At 48.1% G+C, this 23399-nt stretch overlaps 1 protein-coding gene across 4 annotated transcripts in view; it reads right to left on the bottom strand.

Annotated features, from left to right (window-relative positions):
- LOC134927634 (intraflagellar transport protein 70A) overlaps positions 1–23399 on the bottom strand; it is a 254713-nt gene that overhangs the window by 133736 nt on the left and 97578 nt on the right. For all 4 annotated transcript variants that reach the window (XM_063922382.1, XM_063922384.1, XM_063922383.1 and 1 more), the window contains 3 exons: positions 13623–13672; positions 11309–11461; positions 2895–2960 (listed from right to left, as the gene is read on the bottom strand). In XM_063922382.1, the coding sequence (XP_063778452.1) occupies positions 2895–2960; positions 11309–11461; positions 13623–13672 (269 nt within the window). The remainder of the gene's footprint in view (positions 1–2894; positions 2961–11308; positions 11462–13622; positions 13673–23399) is intronic.

A 23399-nucleotide genomic window follows, 5' to 3' on the forward strand; every position in this document is an offset into this window, starting at 1 on the left:
GTTTCACTTGAACCAGCCTATTGTGGTGCCTGCGGCTACTAACGATTTGGAGGATTCCAAGTTGTTGGACGTGGTCCGGGCATTGAAAATATATATTTCAAGAACGGCGGGAGTCAGAAAGTCTGACTCACTGTTTATATTGTATGCACCCAACAAGATGGGTGCTCCTGCTTCTAAGCAGACGATTGCTCGTTGGATTTGTAGCACAATTCAACTTGCACATTCTGTGGCAGGCTTGCCACAACCTAAATCTGTCAAGGCCCATCCCACAAGGAAAGGGGCTCATCCTGGGCGGCTGCCCGGGGGGTCTCGGCATTACAACTCTGCCGAGCTGCTACTTGGTCAGGGGCAATGCAAAATTCTACAAATTTGATACCCTGGCTGAGGAGGACCTTGAGTTCTCTCATTCGGTGCTGCAGAGTCATCCGCACTCTCCCGCCCGTTTGGGAGCTTTGGTATAATCCCCATGGTCCTGACGGAGTCCCCAGCATCCACTTAGGACGTTAGAGAAAATAAGAATTTACTTACCGATAATTCTATTTCTCGTAGTCCGTAGTGGATGCTGGGCGCCCATCCCAAGTGCGGATTGTCTGCAATACTTGTACATAGTTATTGTTACAAACAAATTCGGGTTGTTATTGTTGTGAGCCGTCTGTTCAGAGGCTCCTACGTTTGTCATACTGTTAACTGGGTTCAGATCACAAGTTATACGGTGTGATTGGTGTGGCTGGTATGAGTCTTACCCGGGATTCAATATCCTTCCTTATTGTGTACGCTCGTCCGGGCACAGTATCCTAACTGAGGCTTGGAGGAGGGTCATAGGGGGAGGAGCCAGTACACACCACCTAATCCTAAAGCTTTATTTTTGTGCCCTGTCTCCTGCGCAGCCGCTATTCCCCATGGTCCTGACGGAGTCCCCAGCATCCACTACGGACTACGAGAAATAGAATTATCGGTAAGTAAATTCTTATTATTTTATACATCTTCACAGTTAATGCGAAAGACTAGATGATGTGCCCGGTTTCAGCCAGGCAAAGGTAAGCTGGGCAGAACATATTACCTCGTTTCACCCCCTTAGGAGTAGAAAAATCCATGCTTAATGGGTGGCGGCAATTGACTATGACAGATTCCAGGCCACGCAGCAGGTCACATGATCCAGGTCACCCGGCAGTTGCACAGGGAGAGTTGACCAACTGTCACATTTTCAAAGAGCGATGCATTGCAAATGGCAGGCGGACGTTCTGCCACATATCTCCTTAATGAAGCAGCCAGTTAAAACGCCCATATAATTCTGCAAATCTACAGATCGAAAGATTTAGGGGTATATTCAATTAACGTCGAATCCATTCCGACATGTATTTGTCGGAATGGATCCGACAACCCCTATTCAATCCCATCTAAAACTCGACTTTTTCAAGTCGAATTTAGATGGGACCCAGAGGAGGAGAGGGGGGGGCGAGCCGCGGGGGGACAGCCGGCGGCAGCCAGAGGAGATCAGCGCTACGGAGTAGCGCTGCAGCAGGATGTCATTCAGCCGCCCGACCTCACGGCAGCTTCCACCCGGCTCCAGCAGCGTGCTGGAGCCGGGTGGAAGCTGCCATGAGGTCAGGCGGGTGAGTGACATCCAGCTGCAGCACTACTGTAGCGCTGATCTCCCTGTATGCCCGCCGGCTGTCCCCCCGTCTCCCTGCGATCCCCCCCCCCCCCCCCCCCCCTTTGGGTCCATCTCATTCCGACATCATTTTGATGTCGGATTGAGATGGTCGAATCCGACAGGTTTTGGCCCAGTTTTCGACATCAACACGTGGATCGGCAGCTATTCCGCCGATCCATGTGCTTTTCGACAAGTCGAATGCCTCGTCTTGTCAAAAAGCATTGAATAGGTCGAATCACGTTTCGACCTTAAAAAGTCGAAAACTGACGTCTTTTCGACAGACGGCAGTTTTCGACTCCAATTGAATATACCCCTTAATTTGGTACATGATTTGCCCTGCTCATAAGTCACTCATAAAAGTCATCCTTCTGCTATTAATATATAAACAGGATATCACATATAATATATAATCATGTGGATTCTACAGGATTGAGTAATTTGTATCAGAGCCCTTTCACTGGAGACAGAAATGTAATGTGAGTCACATGCGTATGTAACATGAGTCACATGTATAGTATAGTATAGTATATTTATATATTATAGTTTGGTTAACATTTAGTTTGTTGTTTGTATGTCAAACTAAGTTTAGGGTCTTATAAGTATATTAGGAGAGCAGGTTTAAATAAATATATAAGTCCCCTTAGTTCCTACGTCCGTTCTGTTGTAACATGAGTCACGCATACAAACAATAAAATGTATCTACTAAGAGTGTACATTTGTTTCTGATTCTAAGCACTAATTATGACTACCTACTCCAAATATTAATGTCATACAGTATTTTTAAAATGTTGAATTTCAGCTTCTTTTTGTGTGTGGTGCATTTAAACTTTTAAAAATGAACATGAAAATGTAACGTGAGTCACATGGAATTACCCATATTCAGAACACGTATGTTACTTTAAAAATGTCAGGGTTACAAATGACACAAATGGGCTGCCATGGGGTAACCAGGTGGAAAATGATTGAGAACCACTGTTCTAAATAAACAAAAATAAGTGCCAATATTGCAAATAAAAACACAAATAATTGTATTATTACTGTAGCACATCGTTTTATGTACATTTATATGTGTGTGTGTGTAACAGAGTGAAAGTACATGACAGGAAAGTATAAATGCTTGGTTGATGTTCACATGACCCACTGAATGGAGAACACACATTTAACTGTGAACTGGAATTTTTGACACTTGCAGGAATTTTTATATTAAACTTGAACGTTTTATTTGATAACAGCCACTTACTGGAGTAAGAAACTTGTAGGTCAGATGAGCATTTTCAGCCAGCACATCTGCTGCAAGATCAAAGTACTGAACAGGAAACAAGGGATAGCAATACGTTAACGAGTAGCTGTATTTATATTCACATTCACTGTGGCAAACAATCTTCATGTAATTCATTTCTAGGGAAGCTGAACCACAACATAATAAAGAATAATTCTGCTACCTTAAACATTTAATAAATAAGAATTTACTTACCGATAATTCTATTTCTCGGAGTCCGTAGTGGATGCTGGGGTTCCTGAAAGGACCATGGGGAATAGTGGCTCCGCAGGAGACAGGGCACAAAAAGTAAAGCTTTAGGATCAGGTGGTGTGCACTGGCTCCTCCCCCTATGACCCTCCTCCAAGCCTCAGTTAGGATACTGTGCCCGGACGAGCGTACACAATAAGGAAGGATTTTGAATCCCGGGTAAGACTCATACCAGCCACACCAATCACACTGTACAACCTGTGATCTGAACCCAGTTAACAGTATGATAACATCGGAGCCTCTGAAAAGATGGCTCACAACAATAATAACCCGATTTTTGTAACTATGTACAAGTATTGCAGATAATCCGCACTTGGGATGGGCGCCCAGCATCCACTACGGACTCCGAGAAATAGAATTATCGGTAAGTAAATTCTTATTTTCTCTATCGTCCTAGTGGATGCTGGGGTTCCTGAAAGGACCATGGGGATAATACCAAAGCTCCCAAATGGGCGGGAGAGTGCGGATGACTCTGCAGCACCGAATGAGAGAACTCCAGGTCCTCCTTAGCCAGGGTATCAAATTTGTAGGATTTTACCAACGTGTTTGCCCCTGACTAAATAGCCGCTCGGCAAAGTTGTAAAGCCGAGACCCCTCGGGCAGCCGCCCAAGATAAGCCCACCTTCCTTGTGGAATGGGCATTTACATATTTTGGCTGTGGCAGGCCTGCCACAGAATGTGCAAGCTGAATTGTATTACACATCCAACTAGCAATAGTCTGCTTAGAAGCAAGAGCACCCAGTTTGTTGGGTGCATACAGGATAACAGCAAGTCAGTTTTCCTGACTCCAGCCGTCCTGGAACCTATATTTACAGGGCCCTGACAACATCTAGCAACCTGGAGTCCTCCAAGTCCCTAGTAGGCGCAAGGCACCAAAATAAGCTGGTTCAGGTGAAACACTGACACCACCTTAGGGAGAGAACTGGGGACGAGTCCGCAGCTCTGCCCTGTCCAAATGGACAACCAGATATGGGCTTTTTTGAGAAAAAAAACACCAATTTGACACTCGCCTGGTCCAGGCCAGGGCCAAGAGCATGGTCACTTTTCATGTGAGATGCTTCAAATCCACAGATTTGACTGGTTTTAAACCAATGTGATTTGAGGAATCCCAGAACTACGTTGAGATCCCACAGTGCCACTGGAGGCACAAAAGGGGGTTGTATATGCAATACTCCCTTGACAAACTTCTGGACTTCAGGAACTGAAGCCACTTCTTTCTGGAAGAAAATCGACAGGGCCGAAATTTGAACCTTAATGGACCCCAATTTGAGGCCCATAGACACTCCTGTTTGCAGGAAATGCAGGAATCGACCGAGTTGAAATTTCTTCGTGGGGCCTTTCTGGCCTCACACCACGCAACATATTTTTGCCACATGTGGTGATAATGTTGTGCGGTCACCTCCTTTCTGGCTTTGACCAGGGTAGGAATGACCTCTTCCGGAATGCCTTTTTCCCTTAGGATCCGGCGTTCCACCGCCATGCCGTCAAACGCAGCTGCGGTAAGTCTTGGAACAGACATGGTACTTGCTGAAACAAGTCCCTTCTTAGCGGCAGAGGCCATAAGTCCTCTGTGAGCATCTCTTGAAGTTCCGGGTACCAAGTCCTTCTTGGCCAATCCGGAGCCATGAGTATAGTTCTTACTCCTCTACGTCTTATAAGTCTCAGTACCTTAGGTATGAGAAGCAGAGGATGGAACACATACACCGACTGGTACATCCATGGTGTTACCAGAACGTCCACAGCTATTGCCTGAGGGTCTCTTAACCTGGCGCAATACCTGTCCCGTTTTTTGTTCAGACGGGACGCCATCATGTCCACCTTTGGTATTTCCCAACGGTGTACAATCATGTGGAAAACTTCCCGATGAAGTTTCCACTCTGCCGGGTGGAGGTCGTGCCTGCTGAGGAAGTCTGCTTCCCAGTTTCCATTCCCGGAATGAAACACTGCTGACAGTGCTATCACATGATTTTCCGCCCAGCGAAAAGTCCTTGCAGTTTTTGCCATTGCCCTCCTGCTTCTTGTGCCGCCCTGTCTATTTACGTGGGCGACTGCCGTGATGTTTTTCCCACTGGATCAATACCGGCTGACCTTGAAGCAGAGGTCTTGCTAAGCTTAGAGTATTATAAATTTACCCTTAGCTCCAGTATATTTATGTGGAGAAAAGTCTCCAGACTTGATCACACTCCCTGGAAATTTTTTCCTTGTGTGACTGCTCCCCAGCCTCTCGGGCTGGCCTCCGTGGTCACCAGCATCCAATCCTGAATGCCGAATCTGCGGCCCTCTAGAAGATGAGCACTCTGTAACCACCACAGGAGAGACACCCTTGTCCTTGGATATAGGGTTATCCGCTGATGCATCTGAAGATGCGATCCGGACCATTTGTCCAGCAGATCCCACTGAAAAATTCTTGCGTGAAATCTGCCGAATGGAATTGCTTCGTAGGAAGTCACCATCTTTACCAGGACCCTTGTGCAATGATGCACTGATTTTAGGAGGTTCCTGACTAGCTCGGATAACTCCCTGGCTTTCTCTTCCGGGAGAAACACCTTTTTCTGGACTGTGTCCAGAATCATCCCTAGGCACAGCAGACTTGTCGTCGGGATCAGCTGCGATTTTGGAATATTTAGAATCCACCCGTGCTGTTGTAGCAGTATCCGAGATAGTGCTACTCCGACCTCCAACTGTTCCCTGGACTTTGCCCTTATCAGGAGATCGTCCAAGTAAGGGATAATTAAGACGCCTTTTCTTCGAAGAAGAATCATCATTTCGGCCATTACCTTGGTAAAGACCCGGGGTGCCGTGGACAATCCAAACGGCAGCGTCTGAAACTGATAGTGACAGTTCTGTACCACGAACCTGAGGTACCCTTAGTGAGAAGGGCAAATTTTGGACATGGAGGTAAGCATCCCTGATGTCTCGGGACACTATATAGTCCCCTTCTTCCTGGTTCGTTATCACTGCTCTGAGTGACTCCATCTTGATTTGAACCTTTGTAAGTGTTCAAATTTTTTTAGATTTAGAATAGGTCTCACCTAGCCTTCTGGCTTCAGTACCACAATATAATGTGGAATAATACCCCTTTTCTTGTTGTAGGAGGGGTAATTTGATTATCACCTGCTGGGAATACAGCTTGTGAATTGTTTCCCATACTGCCTCCTTGTCGGAGGGAGACCTTGGTAAACCAGACTTCAGGAGCCTGCGAAGGGGAAACGTCTCGACATTCCAATCTGTACCCCTGGGATACTACATGTAGGATCCAGGGGTCCTGTACGGTCCCAGCGTCATGCTGAGAGCTTGGCAGAAGCGGTGGAACGCTTCTGTTCCTGGGAATGGGCTGCCTGCTGCAGTCTTCTTCCCTTTCCTCTATCCCTGGGCAGATATGACTCTTATAGGGACGAAAGGACTGAGGCTGAAAAGACGGTGTCTTTTTCTGCAGAGATGTGACTTAGGGTAAAAACTGTGGATTTTCCAGCAGTTGCCGTGGCCACCAGGTCCGATGGACCGACCCCAAATAACTCCTCTTCCTTTATACGGCAATACACCTTTGTGCCGTTTGGAATCTGCATCACCTGACCACTGTCGTGTCCATAAACATCTTCTGGCAGATATGGACATCGCACTTACTCTTGATGCCAGAGTGCAAATATCCCTCTGTGCATCTCGCATATATAGAAAATGCATCCTTTAAATGCTCTATAGTCAATAAAATACTGTCCCTGTCAAGGGTATCAATATTTTTAGTCAGGGAATCCGACCAAGCCACCCCAGCTCTGCACATCCAGGCTGAGGCGATCGCTGGTCGCAGTATAACACCAGTATGTGCGTATATACTTTTTATGATATTTTCCAGCCTCCTGTCAGCTGGCTCCTTGAGGACGGCCCTATCTATAGACGGTACCGCCCCTTGTTTTGATAAGCGTGTGAGCGCCTTATCCACCCTAAGGGGTGTTTCCCAACGCGCCCTAACTTCTGGCGGGAAAGGGTATACCGCCCATAATTTTCTATCGGGGGGAACCCACGCATCATCACACACTTCATTTAATTTATCTGATTCAGGAAAAACTACGGTAGTTTTTTCACATCCCACATAATACCCTCTTTTGTGGTACTTGTAGTATCAGAAATATGTAACACCTCCTTCATTGCCCTTAACGTGTGGCCCTAATAAGGAATACGTTTGTTTATTCACCGTCGACACTGGATTCAGTGTCCGTGTCTGTGTCGACCGACTAAAGTAAACGGGCGTTTTAAAACCCCTGACGGTGTTTCTGAGACGTCTGGACCGGTACTAATTGTTTGTCGGCCGTCTCATGTCGTCAACCGACCTTGCAGCGTGTTGACATTATCACGTAATTCCCTAAATAAGCCATCCATTCCGGTGTCGACTCCCTAGAGAGTGACATCACCATTACAGGCAATTGCTCCGCCTCCTCACCAACATCGTCCTCATACATGTCGACACACACGTACCGACACACAGCACACACACAGGGAATGCTCTGATAGAGGACAGGACCCACTAGCCCTTTGGAGAGACAGAGGGAGAGTTTGCCAGCACACACCAAAAACGCTATAATTATATAGGGACAACCTTATATAAGTGTTTTCCCTTATAGCATCTTTTATATATTTCTAACGCCAAATTAGTGCCCCCCCTCTCTGTTTTAACCCTGTTTCTGTAGTGCAGTGCAGGGGAGAGCCTGGGAGCCTTCCCTCCAGCCTTTCTGTGAGGGAAAATGGCGCTGTGTGCTGAGGAGATAGGCCCCGCCCCTTTTTCGGCGGGCTCGTCTCCCGCTCTTTAATGGATTCTGGCAGGGGTTAAATATCTCCATATAGCCCCCGGAGGCTATATGTGAGGTATTTTTAGCCAAAAAAGGTTTTCATTTGCCTCCCAGGGCGCCCCCCTCCCAGCGCCCTGCACCCTCAGTGACTGCCGTGTGAAGTGTGCTGAGAGGAAATGGCGCACAGCTGCAGTGCTGTGCGCTACCTTAAGAAGACTGAGGAGTCTTCTGCCGCCGATTCTGGACCTCTTCTCGTTTCAGCATCTGCAAGGGGGCCGGCGGCGAGGCTCCGGTGACCATCCAGGCTGTACCTGTGATCGTCCATCTGGAGCTAATGTCCAGTAGCCAAAGAAGCCAATCCATCCTGCACGCAGGTGAGTTCACTTCTTCTCCCCTAAGTCCCTCGTTGCAGTGATCCTGTTGCCAGCAGGACTCACTGTAAAATAAAAAACCTAAGCTAAACTTTTCTAAGCAGCTCTTTAGGAGAGCCACCTAGATTGCACCCTTCTCGGCCGGGCACAAAAATCTAACTGAGGCTTGGAGGAGGGTCATAGGGGGAGGAGCCAGTGCACACCACCTGATCCTAAAGCTTTACTTTTTGTGCCCTGTCTCCTGCGGAGCCGCTATTCCCCATGGTCCTTTCAGGAACCCCAGCATCCACTAGGACGATAGAGAAAACAGGGTATTATGCATGTATTCATGATGCTAAAGCAACCGGTCCATGAAGGAAATCTTCTTGTCTTCTTTACATGCACAGTCAAGTGAGAAGGTTATAACGCTGATGGAAAGTCCAATAAAGTGGATTTGAGTCTATCATAAAACAGGGATGACATCCAGCATTGTAAAACTGTCAATTATACCCCTTTTACACTCGCAGAAAAATCCCGGGATATTGCACGTGAACGCGCATCATCCCGGGATTCTTCTCAGTGTAAATGGGTACAGGGACAATTTCCCGGGACGAGCATCCCGGGATTTCATCCCAGGTCAAAAGCAGGGTTGGTCCCGGGACCGTCCCGGGAAGCTGGGTAGTGTGAAAGGGTCCGTCCCGGGATTCACTATCCCGGGACTGTTAAAAGGACTCGGATTGGAGCTTTCTTGGGCTCAGAAAAGCTGATGTCATCTTTTCTGAGCCCAAGGCCATTTCTAATGACATACTAATGCATTTGCAGGGATATCCCGGGATCAGTGTAAATGGGGCTGTCCCGGGTCGATCCCAGGTCTTAGTGCAGTGTGAAAGGGGTCAGTCCCGGGAAGGCATCCTGGGACGCATCCCGGGAAGCAACCCGGGAGTGACCCGGGAGTGCGAGTGTAAAAGTGGTATTAGTGACATTAAGACACTTTAGGCAAAGCCGAAGAAAATAAGGAAAAGAGAGGAATAAAGAAATGGCTATTGTGGTAGTCATAAATAAATACAGTGGGCGTTTACCGGGTCCTTACGGAATAGAAAATATATGTCCTAATGCTTTTAGTACTGTACATGCAAAAGTACCAACATTGGGCCTGATTTTACGTCTGGTAGCAGATAGGGAAAGGACGCAATGTACCAATGTTTGGTATGAGCCCTACATTGTCGGACGTAGTAAAGGCCAGTACTCACCAGCCGATGTCAGAGAGATGTGTGCTGAGCGAACCGCTCAGCACACATCTCTCCCGCTGCTCAGCACAGCGCGATCTGTGCTGAGCGTGCGGGGGGAGACGGAGGGGCCGCTCATTTCACCCAGCGGGTGAAGTGAGCGACCCGCTAGATTGGCCTGCATGCAGGCCAATCTAGCAGCAGCGATAGCGATGCGCGGGGCTGCGCATCGCTATCGCTGAGGGGGCTACACACGGAGCGATCGTGCTTAAAATCTAAGCAATCTAGTCAGATTGCTTAGATTTTAAGCAGCGATCGCTCCGTGAGTACCCCCCTTTAGGCTGCAGACGTCAGTTGATTGACAGTCTGTAGCCGTTTAGGGTTGGGTAGGGGAAAAAAGTAATAATTGCAGTGTTAACAAAGACAGTGGGAACTTTTATATCTCTTTTGAAAAAATATTTTATCTGCAAAACTCAATCATGAATAACACATACTGGGGGAAATTCAAATGTTTATGTCTATTAGATGGAAAAAAAAGACACCTAACTGACTTTTCAAACAATTGAATAGCACCCTATATGTTCATACTTGTGCGGTGTCAAAGCCCCATTGTTTCTCACTCTACACATGTGCAGACTGACTCCCGGGTCATAAGTCCAGTGACTGCCACTGATCGCAAAGGGCAGCTCTTATCAGGAGAGCTGTCCTTTGTGATACTAATCACATATGTAAGTACATAAACAATTAGTATCAATGCGATGTGTGGCGGTATGTACCGCAAATGCTTAGTACATCCTGCCCATAAAGTGGAGAGACATAAAGTACCAACCAATCAGCTCCTGTCCTTATACAGGCTTGGTTTGAAAAATGACAGTTAGGAGCTGGTTGGTTGGTACTTTAGCTCTCTGTCCACTTTATCTCTCACCAAAGCTTGTACATAGACCCCTTAATTTTATGGAGTGAGTTCACTGGATTAGGGGAGGAGGGAGCGCATGATTAGGCTGTACCATGTCAACTGGAAAAATGTGTGGCTATTTACACTGTACAAAACAACCTTTATTTTTTTTGTGAACTTAAAAAGTAGCACTATACCGCTAAACTCCTCCCCTTTTGGTGCCTGCTACATCTGTACTTATGATGGGATGCGTTAAAATTGCCAGCTGTCAGGATCCCGGCGGTCAGGATACCGACACCAGAATACCGAAAGACGACAATGCCGCCAGCCGGGGATAATCCCACTCGTCCTCGACACCCGTAGAGTGGGAATAAATATTGTGGCGAGCCACTGAGCCTGCAGCAAGCCCGCAAGGGGACTCTTTGCGCTCACCCTGTTGCCGCCATTCTGACGGCCGAGATGCTGCTGTCGGCCTCCCGTCCGCCGGTAAAGCATACTGAATCCCTTATGAGAAAACAGTAAACTAGACTGAATTAATGTATTCTGTTCCATTTAATTATTCAGCTAAAAGACTTTCCCTCATGTGTGTTCTTATTGCCTATAAATAATGATGGCAAAAATATCCAGATTTACTACCATGCGGGACAATGATATTGGCATATCTGAAAAATATCTATTTCGTTTTAATTGAAAGTATTTATTCAAAATGCAATGCTTGCACTAATATGGGTGCATAGTAATATTAACTGAGGTAATGAGCCATATATATGTCTAGGCAAAGTACAGCACTGTTTGTTGAAACTGAAAAATACAATTCAAATGTAGTATCATTGCATATACAGAAAATAATTACAACGCCAATGACCCGTATTACCTCATACTTGCAGTATAAAAGTAACAGATTGCCAAATGTCTCAGGAGGGAAAGGATTTTGCTGCAACAAGAACTGCAGCTTCTCAAATCCCTCTGTGGGTTTGGCATCCATGTTCATCAAGGCCTGATTATGAAGAGTAACTGGATCAAGTTCCTGAAAATAAATCAAGATTTCAGTTAATACAAAAGATAATATTGCTCTAGCTATTAAGGACTTAATCAGCAAGTAGAGAGTCCACAGAGCTGCCTATTGATGTAGCTCTATGGGGGAGATTCAGTCTGGCAAAATGTGCAGCTAGTCATCGCGCACATCAGCCAATAACAGTATTGATGACAATACAAGTTTTTACTCGCAACTCTATGGTTTGAAAGGGAAAAACTGCAACGCTGGCCGGACGCGTCAATGTCGGGCATTGAATTCCTCCCTATGTCTGTTAGGCTCGATCCCGCAAAGCCTGCTCACAGAGCACATGTTGTCATCTAGGCAATATGGGCTTTGCAGCAGGTTTAATAAACCAACAGGTTTTGGTGGTTTTGCCATTGGTTTAGTGAACCACTAATTTACTACAGGTTGAGTATCCCTTATCCAAAATGCTTGGGACCAGAGGTATTTTGGATATGGGATTTTTCCGTATTTTGGAATAATTGCATACCATAATGAGATATCATGGTGTTGGGACCTAAATCTAAGCACAGAATGCATTTATGTTACATATACACCTTATACACACAGCCTGAAGGTTATTGTAGCCAATATTTTTTGTAACTTTGTGCATTAAACAAAGTGTGTGTACATTCACACAATTCATGTATGTTTCAAATACACCTCATACACACAGCCTGAAGGTCATTTAATACAATATTTTTAATAACTTTGTGTATTAAACAAAGTTTGTATACATTGAGCCATCAAAAAACAAAGGTTTCACTGTCTCACTCTCACTAAAAAAAATTCCGTATTTCGGAATATTCCGTATTTCAGAATATTTGGATATGGGATACTCAACCTGTAAATGTAACACTAGAAACCACCCGCTACACATTGCTGTCATGGAATAGATTGAATCCTGCCCAATTAACTAGGAGGCAGTATAGGAAACTACCATAAATCCGCCTTCAAAAGTGAACAAATATGAGTAGCTTGTGACAGGTGTGCAAGCTCAGAAAACATGCTGTTTGACCTATCTGTCATTCAGAAGGTGAATAATTACAATACACATAGCGAGGTAAATATCTCACTCACGGCAATATTAAGACAAGAGGAGGAACAAGGGTTGGCTAGTGTAATTTCAGTCCATTAAAGGTTATACTGTACATTATATACACAAAACATTAAACAGTGCTGGAAATAGAACAATATGTATGCTATACTCAGGGCCGTCTTTTCGTATGGGCTCAATGGGCTCTTGCCCAAGGGCCCCAGGAGTCTAAGGGCCCTAGGCTGATAGCTGAGGGTCCCCTCTTTCCAGGGGTACCAGATTTTTGAAAATCGGCACAGGGGAACCGGAGATATCTGACTTCGAAGCAGTGGTCCCCATCCAAGACTGTTAATTGCTCTTCCCAGCCAGATATCTCTGGTTCTGTCTGACTTAGAGTTTTTTTGAGGATATTCTCCAAAATATGGGACTCCCCGCTTTCAGTGGACATTGGTAGCTTGTCTCTACTATGCCCAGAACCAGAGATATAAGCCTTCAAGCAACTGGTCCCTGCTCCAGCTCCACACGCCTGGTATGCAGTTTTATACTTTTGCCGGTGGATTGCTCTGGCTCCTGATCTCTGATCCCCAAGTTCCCAGAACTTCTTGAAAGGTTGGACTCTCTAGTTTGTTATCGCATTCAAAGCTAAGAAATCTATTTCCAGGAACTGGAGATATCTGCAGTCAAGCAAGCTGCCCTCCCACCGAAAATGATGAATATTAAGTCCTCTCCACTATCCACTCCTCCCCTGCGTATTACACACCCCTTACCACCCTGGAAGTTATGTAAAAGGGCCCCTTTATTCATCTCAATGCCTCTTCTACAGGTTAGTGTTCTCCCTCCCACCCCATCTTACACCATCTGTGCTGTGCAGTAAAGGAGTAATTAGCAGAAATTACTGCTCCAGGTCCTACACACTGAGTGGCATATAGAACACCCGCTACCGCCCACGGGACATCAATGCTGCGGCTGATAGCACCCCCACCCCTACCGCTGGAGGATGGGTAGGGGGCCCAGTGCATCGCTGTGCCCAGGGGCCTACACTGCTGTTAAGAAGGCCCTGGCTATACTATAATTAATAGACTAATATAGGTGCACATCACTAGACTACAGCCTTACCTCTTCAGACCTTGGAGGCATATCTGTCAGAGCTTCCTGTGCTGCATCATCTGAATATAAAAATTAGTTAACACATTTAGAAAAATAGGATTTTAATTACCTACCGGTAAATCCTTTTCTCGTAGTCCATAAGGGATATTGGGGGAATCTAGTACGATGGGGTATAGACGGGGTCCAAAGGAGCCGGTGCACTTTGAATTTCTTCAACTGGGTGTGCTGGCTCCTCCCCTCTATGCCCCCTCCCACAGGCAGTTGTAGGTAAAATAGTTCCCGAAGGAGAAAGGATATACTTGAGATAAGGAACAAACAACAAGGAGTAGTGAGATTTACACACCAGCACACCACTAACATAAAAACGATCATCAACGGCCGGTAACAAAACAGCAACAGCTGAACGGGTAACCATAGAAAAGAGAACCTGCAGAAAAGTCAACGCACTGAGGCGGGCGCCCAATATCTCTTATGGACTATGAGAACAGGATTTACCAGTAGCTAATTAAAATCCTATTTTCTCTAGCACCCAAAAGGGATATTGGGGGAATCTAGTATGATGGGGACGTCCCAAAGCTTCCAAAACGGGCAGGAATGTGCGGAGACGTCTGCAGCACCACCTGCCCAAACTGGGTATCCTCCTTGGCCAGGATATCCAACCTGTAGAACTTCACAAAGGTGTTCTTCCCTGACCAGGTAGCAGCTCGGCATAGTTGAAAGGCCGAGATTCCACGGGCAGCCGCCCAGGAAGACCCCACCGATCTTGTAGAATGGGCCTTCAGAGACTTAGGAACAGGTAAGGCTACCGACATATAGGCCTGTTGGATAGTAAGCCTAAGCCAACGAGCAATGGACTGCTTAGAAGCAGGGCAACCCTTTTTCTGCACATCAAATAGCACGAACAAGGAATCCGTCTTTCTGATCCGAGCCGTTCTCTTGACATAGATCTTCAAAGCTCACACAGCATCCAATGCCTCCGGAGGAGCAGAAGTGCCAGAAATTGACGGAACCACAATAGGTTAATTCAAGTGGAACACAGAGACGACCTTCGGCAGGAACTGCTGCCTAGTCCTGATCCTGAGCTCTGCTTTGTCCTCGTAAAAGACCAGGCAGGGACTTTTACACGATAAGGACCCCAATTCTGAGACACGCCAAGCAGAAGCCAGGGCCAATAACATCACTGCCTTCCACGTGAGGAACTTGTCTTCTACTGTCATCAGTGGTTCAAACCAGGAGGACTGTAGAAATTCCAACACTACATTTAAATCCCAGGATGCCATGGGCGGCACAAAAGGAGGTTGTATATGAAGTACCCCTTGCAAGATGGGCTGAACTTCTGGCAACACTGCCAATTTCTTCTGGAAGAAAATTGAGAGAGATGAAAGCTGGAACTTAATGGTACCCAGACGTAAGCCCTTATCCACACCAGCCTGCAGGAAACGTAGGAAACGACCCAAGTGGAACTCAGCAGGTGGATACGTGCGTTCCTCGCACCAAGTGACATATCTTCTCCAGATATGATGATAGTTATCACTGACCTGGTATGGAAGTGTTGTGGACTCGGGGTTTCTTCCGGTGACCGGGAAGAGGAACCGCCACTGGGTCGCAGTAGAGATGGCCGAATGTAGGTTTTCCTCATGCAGGATTAGGACGGTAGACAGAAGGCACGGGTGGACGTTTGAAGGTCTACTGAAAGACAAGACTTGCAAAGGTGCTGATGAATTGGTGAAGATTACCATAAGCTCACTGAGAGCGATGCTGAGGTGCTAGAGGCACTGAGGTGCTAGAGGCACTGAGGTGCAAGAGGTACTGAGGTGTTAGAAGCATGGAGGTACTTGAAGGTGCTTGAAGGCGCTGAAGCGCTTGGAGATGCTGAGGTGCTTGGAGGCACGGAGGTGCTGGAGGCACGGAGGTGCTTGGAGGCACAGAGGAAGCGCTGACGCCACAGGGATACGGGAGCTCTGGAGATCTCAACTACAGCAGTAGTAACGATGATACTCAGGCGCCGGAGCTATGTCCGGCGTCTGAATTTGTACTTCCCGCCAGCACCTGATTGGGGAAGCGCCGATGACGTCACCCGTCCCCCAGTGGACGCCGGGCGCACCTGCGACGTCCACACCATGAGCGCCGGACGGATCGCCGGGCGCCGGAGACCGCCAGGGAGAACGGCCGTCCGGAGAGCCAGCACCCCCGGAGAGGCAAGTACGGCGGCCGCGATGGCGGCATGACAGTACCCCCTCCTCTAGGAGTGGCCCCTGGACACTTTCCTGGTTTCGTAGGGTGTCTAGAATGGAAAATCCGGATTAGTCGAGGAGCCGAGACCTCAGAAGCCTTTATCCAACTTCTCTCCTCAGGACCATACCCTTTCCATTCCACCAGATATTGCAGATTCTTGTGAAGGTAACGAGAGTCCAGAATAGTTTTGATCTCGAAGTCTGTTCCTGTTTCAGTTTCCACTGAGGTGGGGCTAGAGGACTCAGAATGAAAACGATTAAGGACGAGAGGACGAAGAAGAGAAACATGGAAGGCATTTGGTATACGTAGATGAGAAGGTAAACCCAACTTACAGACCACGGGATTCAGGACTTGTAGCACAGGGTAAGGACCGATGAATCTTGGAGCAAACTTCATAGTGGGCACCTTCAAGCGGAGATTACGTGTGGACAGCCATACCCTATCACCAACCTTGTATTGAGGAGCGGCTCGCCGTTTCTTATCTGCGAAAAACTTGTATCGGATTGAAACCTTTTTAAGACTAGCATGAATCTTACTCCAAATTTGTCTGAAGTGTAGTAGAGTGGACGTTACAGCTGGAACCTCTTCTGTCGGAAGACTTGGTAACTCCGGAACTCGTGGGTGGAACCCATAGTTGACGAAGAACTTAGACTCACCAGTGGAAGAATGAAATGAATGGTTATGGGCAAACTCCGCCCAAGGTAACAACTCCACCCAGTTGTCCTGTGAAGGGGAGAGATAAAGGCGGAGGAAAGTATCTAGATCTTGATTGACTCGTTCCGTTTGTCCATTCGTTTGGGGATGATAAGCGGATGAAAACTTTAGTTTAATCTGCAAGGCCGAGCAGAGAGCTTTCCAAAACCTTGCGGTGAACTGTACCCCTCGATCAGAGACTATTTCCTGAGGCAACCCATGCAATCGAAAATGTTCTCGGCTGAATAATAGAGCTAGTTTAGGAGCTGTCGGCAGACCGGTCAATGGAACGAAGTGCGCCATCTTCGAAAAACGGTCGACGATCACCCAGACGGTGTTGCAACCTTTGGAACAGGGCAAGTCAGTGATGAAGTCCATGGAAATGTGAGTCCAGGGTTTTATAGGAATGGGCAGAAGACGAAGCAACCCAGCAGGAGGCAGGCGAGGAGATTTATGTTGTGTACACTGTGGACAAGAATTAACGTAATCCTGTACATCCTTCCTCATGGTGTCCCACCAGTAAGATCTTTGCAGAAACTTGTACATCTTCTGGGCGCCGGGATGACCGGAAAACTTGGAGATATGGGCCCACTGTAGTATTTTCGGCTGGAATTTAGCTGGTACGGACATTCTTCCAGGGGGAGGAACTGGAGTAGTTGAGGCAGCGGAGACAGAAATTGGATTTAGAATTAAACTCCGCTCAAAAGAATCATCTTCGTCTGTGGAAGTTTGTGAACGGGACAGCGCATCCGCTTTAGTATTGAAAGTCCCGGCCCGGTACTTGATAACAAAAGAAAATCGAGTGAAGAAGAGTGCCCATCTAGCTTGGCGAGGATTCAAGCATTGTGCGGTTTTGATATACAACAAATTTTTGTGATCAGTGTAAATGGTAATCACATGTTTGGCCCCTTCTAAGAGATATCTTCACTCTTCCAAGGCAGATTTAATTGCCAAAAGTTCCTGGTCTCCAATAGTGTAATTTCGTTCGGCTGGAGAGAATTAACGAGAGTGGAAGCCGCACGGATGTAATTTCTTATCTGAGGAGTACTGAGAGAGAACGGCCCCAACTCCGACCGAAGATGCGTCAACTTCTAGGAAGAAAGGTTCTTCAAAATTTGGTTGTTGGAGTACTGGAGCGGACATGAAAGCTGATTTCAAGTGGGAAAAAGCCTCAATAGCTTCGGGAGGCCACAAACTTGGGTTAGAGCCCTTTCTCGTCAAGGCAGTAATGGGCGCAACAATGGTGGAGAAACCCCTCACGAATTTCCTGTAGTAATTCGCAAAGCCCAGGAATCTTTGTATTGCTTTCAAATAGAGAGGCTGAGTCCAGTCACGAATGGCAGAGAGCTTCTCCGGATCCATGCGAAGCTCCGTCCCCGAGATGATATAACCGAGGAACGGAACCGATGTCACTTCGAAGATACACTTGGAGAACTTAGCATAGAGACGATTCTATCGTCAACGGTGGAGCACCTCTTTGACCTGATACCTGTGTTCAATAAGATATTTGGAAAAAATCAGTATGTCGTCTAAATATACCACAACACTTCGATATAACATGTCTCGGAAGATTTCGTTGACGAATCCCTGGAAGACGGCAGGAGCTTTACTAAGGCCAAACGGCATCACCAGGTATTCGTAATGCCCATCCCGGGTATTGAAGGCGGTCTTCCATTCATCCCCTTCTCGGATGCGTATTAGATTATAAGCTCCCCTCAAATCGAGCTTGGAGAAAACGCGGGCGCCACGAACCCTATCAAATAACTCTGTGATTAGTGGCAAGGGGTATTTATTCTTGATGGTGATATTGTTTAAGCCGCGGTAGTTGATACATGGTCTCAACCCCCCGTCCTTCTTCTTCACGAAAAAGAAGCCCGCTCCAGCAGGGGAGGAAGAGGGGCGAATGAATCCCTTGAGCAGATTGGACTTAATATAGTCCGACATAGCTTGAGTCTAGGGAAGTGACAAAGGATATGTGCGGCCACGGGGAGGCATCTTCCCCGGGATAAGGTCAATAGGGCAGTCCCAAGGCCTATGAGGTGGTAACTGATCAGCCGCCTGTTCCGAAAACACATCCTTGAACCCCTGATACGCCTCCGGAATATGCTCTTCATCCGACTTAGAAGAGACACGGAGCGGACAAACGGGAGTGAGATAGTTAGCATGACAAAAAGAACTCCAAGACAGAATTTGAGAGGACTTCCAGTCAATGTGGTGATTATGAATTTTGAGCCAAGGCATTCCGAGGACCAGATCATGATGCATTTCCGGAATCACCAAGAATTCCAGACATTCTTGATGAAGAGCCCCGACCTGCAGCTTAACTGGCTCCGTGTGCCACGTTATGAGACCCTTGGAAATTCTAATACCATTGATAGCCGTCAAAGAAATAGGCCGCTCGATAGGCCGTACCTTCAAATCCATGCTTTGGACACAGGAAGAAGAAACGAAGTTCCCCGCAGCTCCGGATCCAACAGGGCCTCACAAGACTTGGAGACAGACTTGGTGATTAAAGACACAGGAAGCAAACAATCCAAATTCGGAGAAGATTTAGTCGTGACCCCCAACTTGACTCCTCCAGAACAAGCTAGGCCTGCCCGTTTCCCGGACGAGATTTACAAAACTTGAGGAAATGATCTGCGGCTCCACAGTAAAGGCAAAGTTTACCCTCACGACGACGCTGTCGTTCCTCCGGAGACAGTCGGGACCGGTTAATTTGCATGGGTTCATCCGAGCTGGGCACAGCTGCCGGCCTAGGAGGAGGATGCCGGAACCTGGAACGATCTGAACGACTACGTTCTCCTCCACGCTCCTGCATCCGAAGATCCACCTTGACGCAAAGGGAGATCAACTCTTCCAATGGATCCGGCAGATCCCTAGTGATCAACTCATCTTTCAGCCGGTCGGAGAGACCGTTCCAGAAGGCAGCCCTCAGGGCGTCATTATTCCAGCGAAGTTCAGAGGCAATGGTCTGGAAATGAACCACGTACTGACCCACGGAGCGGGAGCCCTGATGAACACGAAGCAAGTCAGAAGAAGCAGTGGTCATCCTGCCGGGCTCGTCGAAGATTCTTCGAAAGGACGTAATGAAGTTGGTGTAGTCAGAAACCACGGGATCAGATCGTTCCCATAACGGAGACACCCAATCCAACGCTGACCCTTTAAGCAGGGAAATGATATACGCTACCTTATACCGATCCGTAGGGAAATTATGAGAGAGAAGCTCGAAGTGCACCTCGCACTGGTTTAGAAAACCACGGCAATTCTTTGGATTCCCATTATAGCGGGAAGGAGTAGGAAGCTGAAGGCGTGACCTGGTACCGGCCGGAGGTTGGGCGTTACTAGAAACGGCAACTGGAGCAGTTACGGGAACTGGAACCGGAATTACGGAAGCTAAAGATGCTTGAATTTGATCCAATCGGCCGGACAATTCCTGGAGATATTGCATCATCTGGCCCTGTGTCGCCTCCTGAGTCTGAACTCGGGAAGCCAAACTTTGGATGGCGCTCGACTCTGTGTTCCGATCCCCCTGGTCCTTGTGGCCTGAGTATACTATCACTGACCTGGTTTGGAAGTGTTGTGGACTCAGGGTTTCTTCCGGTGACCGGGAAGAGGAACCGCCACTGGGTTGCAGTAGAGATGGCCGAATGTAGGTTTTCCTCATGCAGGATTAGGACGGTAGACAGAAGGCACGGGTGAACGTTTGAAGGTCTCCTGAAAGACAAGACTTGCAAAGGTGCTGATGAATTGGTGAAGATTACCATAAGCTCACTGAGAGCGATGCTGAGGTGCTAGAGGCACTGAGGTGCAAGAGGTACTGAGGTGCTTGGAGGCACTGAGGTGTTAGAGGCATGGAGGTGCTTGAAGGCGCTGAAGCGCTTGGAGATGCTGAGGTGCTTGAAGGCACGGAGGTGCTTGGAGGCACGGAGGTGCTGGAGGCACGGAGGTGCTTGGAGGCACGGAGGTGCTTGGAGGCACGGAGGTGCTGGAGGCACGGAGGTGCTTGGAGGCACGGAGGTGCTGGAGGCACGGAGGTGCTTGGAGGCACAGAGGAAGCGCTGACGCCACAGGGATACGGGAGCTCTGGAGATCTCAACTACAGCAGTAGTAACGATGATACTCAGGCGCCGGAGCTCTGCCCGGCGTCTGAATTTGTACTTCCCGCCAGCACCTGATTGGGGAAGCGCCGATGACGTCACCCATCCCCCAGTGGACGCCGGGCGCACCCGCGACATCCACACCACGAGCGCCGGACGGAGCGCCGGGCGCCGGAGACCGCCAGGGAGAACGGCCGCCCGGAGAGCCAGCACCCCCGGAGAGGCAAGTACGGCGGCCGCGACGGCGGCATGACAAGAGTGTTTTGACGTCACAGGTTTCCTGGCCTGCACCATGGTAGCAATAACCTTTTTGGAAAGGGCCTTGTGAGCTAGGATGTCCCGCTCAACCTCCATGCCGTCAAACCAAGCTGCCGTAAGTCCGGGTAGACGAACGGTCCTTGTTGAAGAAGATCCCTTCTCAGTGGCAGAGGCCAAGGGTCTTCGACGGACATGTCCAGAAGTTCCGTGTACCAAGCCCTCCGAGGCCAATCCGGGGCAATCAGAATTGTCTGGACTCTTGGATTCCTGATTCGCTTTAGCACCTTTGGGAGCAATGGAATCGGAGGAAACAGGTAGACCAGCCGGTAGGGCCAAGGCGACGTCAGTGCATCTACTGCCCTCGCCTGAGGGTCCCTGGTTCGTGAGCAATACCAACGAAGCTTCTTGTTGAGAGGAGAAGCCATCATGTCTATTTGTGGGCAGCCCCACCAGTCGATGATCTGCTGAAACACCCGATGATGAAGCCCCCACTCTCCCGGGTGGAGATCGTGTTGACTCAGGAAGTCCGCTTCCCAGTTGTCTACACCCGGAATGAAGATTGCGGACATTGCTCTTGCATTTCTTTCTGCCTAGAGGAGTATCTCTGACACCTCTCTCATGCAGGTCCTGCTTTTTGTCCCTCCTTGCCGATTGATGTACGCCACTTCTGTGATGTTGTCCGACTGTAGCTGGATCGCGTGATCCCTGAGCAGAGGAGAGGCCTGAAGCAGAGCATTGTAGATTGCCGAAGATCCAGAATATTCATCGGAAGGAGGGCCTCGTGGGTTGACCACCTGCCCTGGAACTGAGCCCCCTCGGTGACAGCTCCCCATCCTCTCAGACTCGCATCAGTCATAAGGAGGATCCAATCCTGAATCCCGAAACTTCGGCCTTTCAGTAGTTTGGAGGACTGCAGCCACCACAGGAGAGAAATCCTGGCCTGAGGTGACAGCCGAAGTATCCGGTGCATCTGAAGATGTGATCCGGACCACTTGATCAGGAGATCCAACTGAAAAGTTCTGGCATGGAACCTTCCATACTGGATCGCCTCGTACGAGGCAACCATTTTCCCCAACAATCTTATGCAAAGATAGAAGGATACCCGAGTAGGCCGGAGAACCATGCGGACCATCTCCTGAAGTGGTCCCGTCTTGTCCTCTGGGAGGAACACTTTTTGGTCCACAGTATCCAACAACATTCCCAGGAACAGGAGCCTCTGAGTTGGCTCCAGGTGGGACTACTGTAAATTGAGGATCCACCCATGGTGTGACAGAAGCTGGATAGTGCGGTCTATATGGAGCAAGTAAAGCTTCCTGGATCTTGCTTTTATCAGAAGATCATCCAGGTAAGGGACAACATTGACTCCTGGGACCTGGAGTTGGAACATCATCTCCACCATCACCTTTGTCAACACCCTCGGAGCTGTGGACAGGCTGAATGGTAGCACCTGGAACTGGTAGTGATTGTTCAGCAGGGCAAACCTCAGGTAAGCCTGATGAGGTGGCCAAATCGGGATAGGGAGATAGGCGTCTTTTATATCCAGGGAGACCATGAACTCCTGTTCTTCCAGACCCGCAATCACTGCTCGCAAGGATTCCATCTTGAACTTGAAAACCTTTAGGTAAGGGTTCAAGGATTTTAGATTCAAAATGGGTCTTACCGAACCATCCGGTTTCGGTACCACAAAAAGGTTGGAGTAGTACCCCTTTCCTTGTTGTTGCAGCGGCACTGGAACAATGACTTGGGATTGGACCAATTTCAGGATGACCTGTTGCAGCGTAACACGAGTCTCTTCCAAAGCTGGAAAGCCTGATGGGTTGGGAGGAGCACTGTCGAACTCCAGCTTGTAGCCCTGAGAAATGAGGTCCTTGACCCAGGTATCCTGGCAGGAACTTTCCCAGACGTGGCTGAAGTGACGCAGCCGAGCTCCCACCTCGAGATCCCCTTGGGGTGGGTACTGTCATGCTGAGGCCTTAGAGGAATGCTGCACTGGTGCTCTCCTGAGAACCGGCGATCGCTGGTTTTCTTGTCTTACCTCTGGTGTCTCTAGCAGGAGGTACCTCTGGCCCAAGATCTAAATCTATTAGACTGAAAGGACTGGTTAGGAGCATCTAGTGGGCGGGGCCCCAGAGGGGAGAAACGTGGATTTTCACGTAGTAACTTTAGTAATCCACATATCCAATTCCACCGAAAAGGGGAGAAACTCGACACAGTGCTTGGATTCTGCGTCCGCTGTCCACTGATGCAACCACAAAGCCCTGCGCACCAACACTGCCATAGCAGTAGTCCTAGCGTTAATATTGCCTATCTCCTTAAGAGAGTCACACAGGACACGTGCAGTGTCCTGAATGTGCTTCAGAAGTGTCACTGTAGTGTACACAGACAAAGGAGGAGCAGATGCACTATGCGATCATTACATTTCAATATAATAAAATATCTATCATAAGAGGTTGTTAGTATATCGTTGTACTGTGTGACATTAGTACTGTTAGTACAGTACATA

This window comes from Pseudophryne corroboree, chromosome 5 (genome assembly GCF_028390025.1).
Source record: "Pseudophryne corroboree isolate aPseCor3 chromosome 5, aPseCor3.hap2, whole genome shotgun sequence".
In the NCBI taxonomy this organism is placed as follows: Eukaryota; Metazoa; Chordata; class Amphibia; order Anura; family Myobatrachidae; genus Pseudophryne; species Pseudophryne corroboree.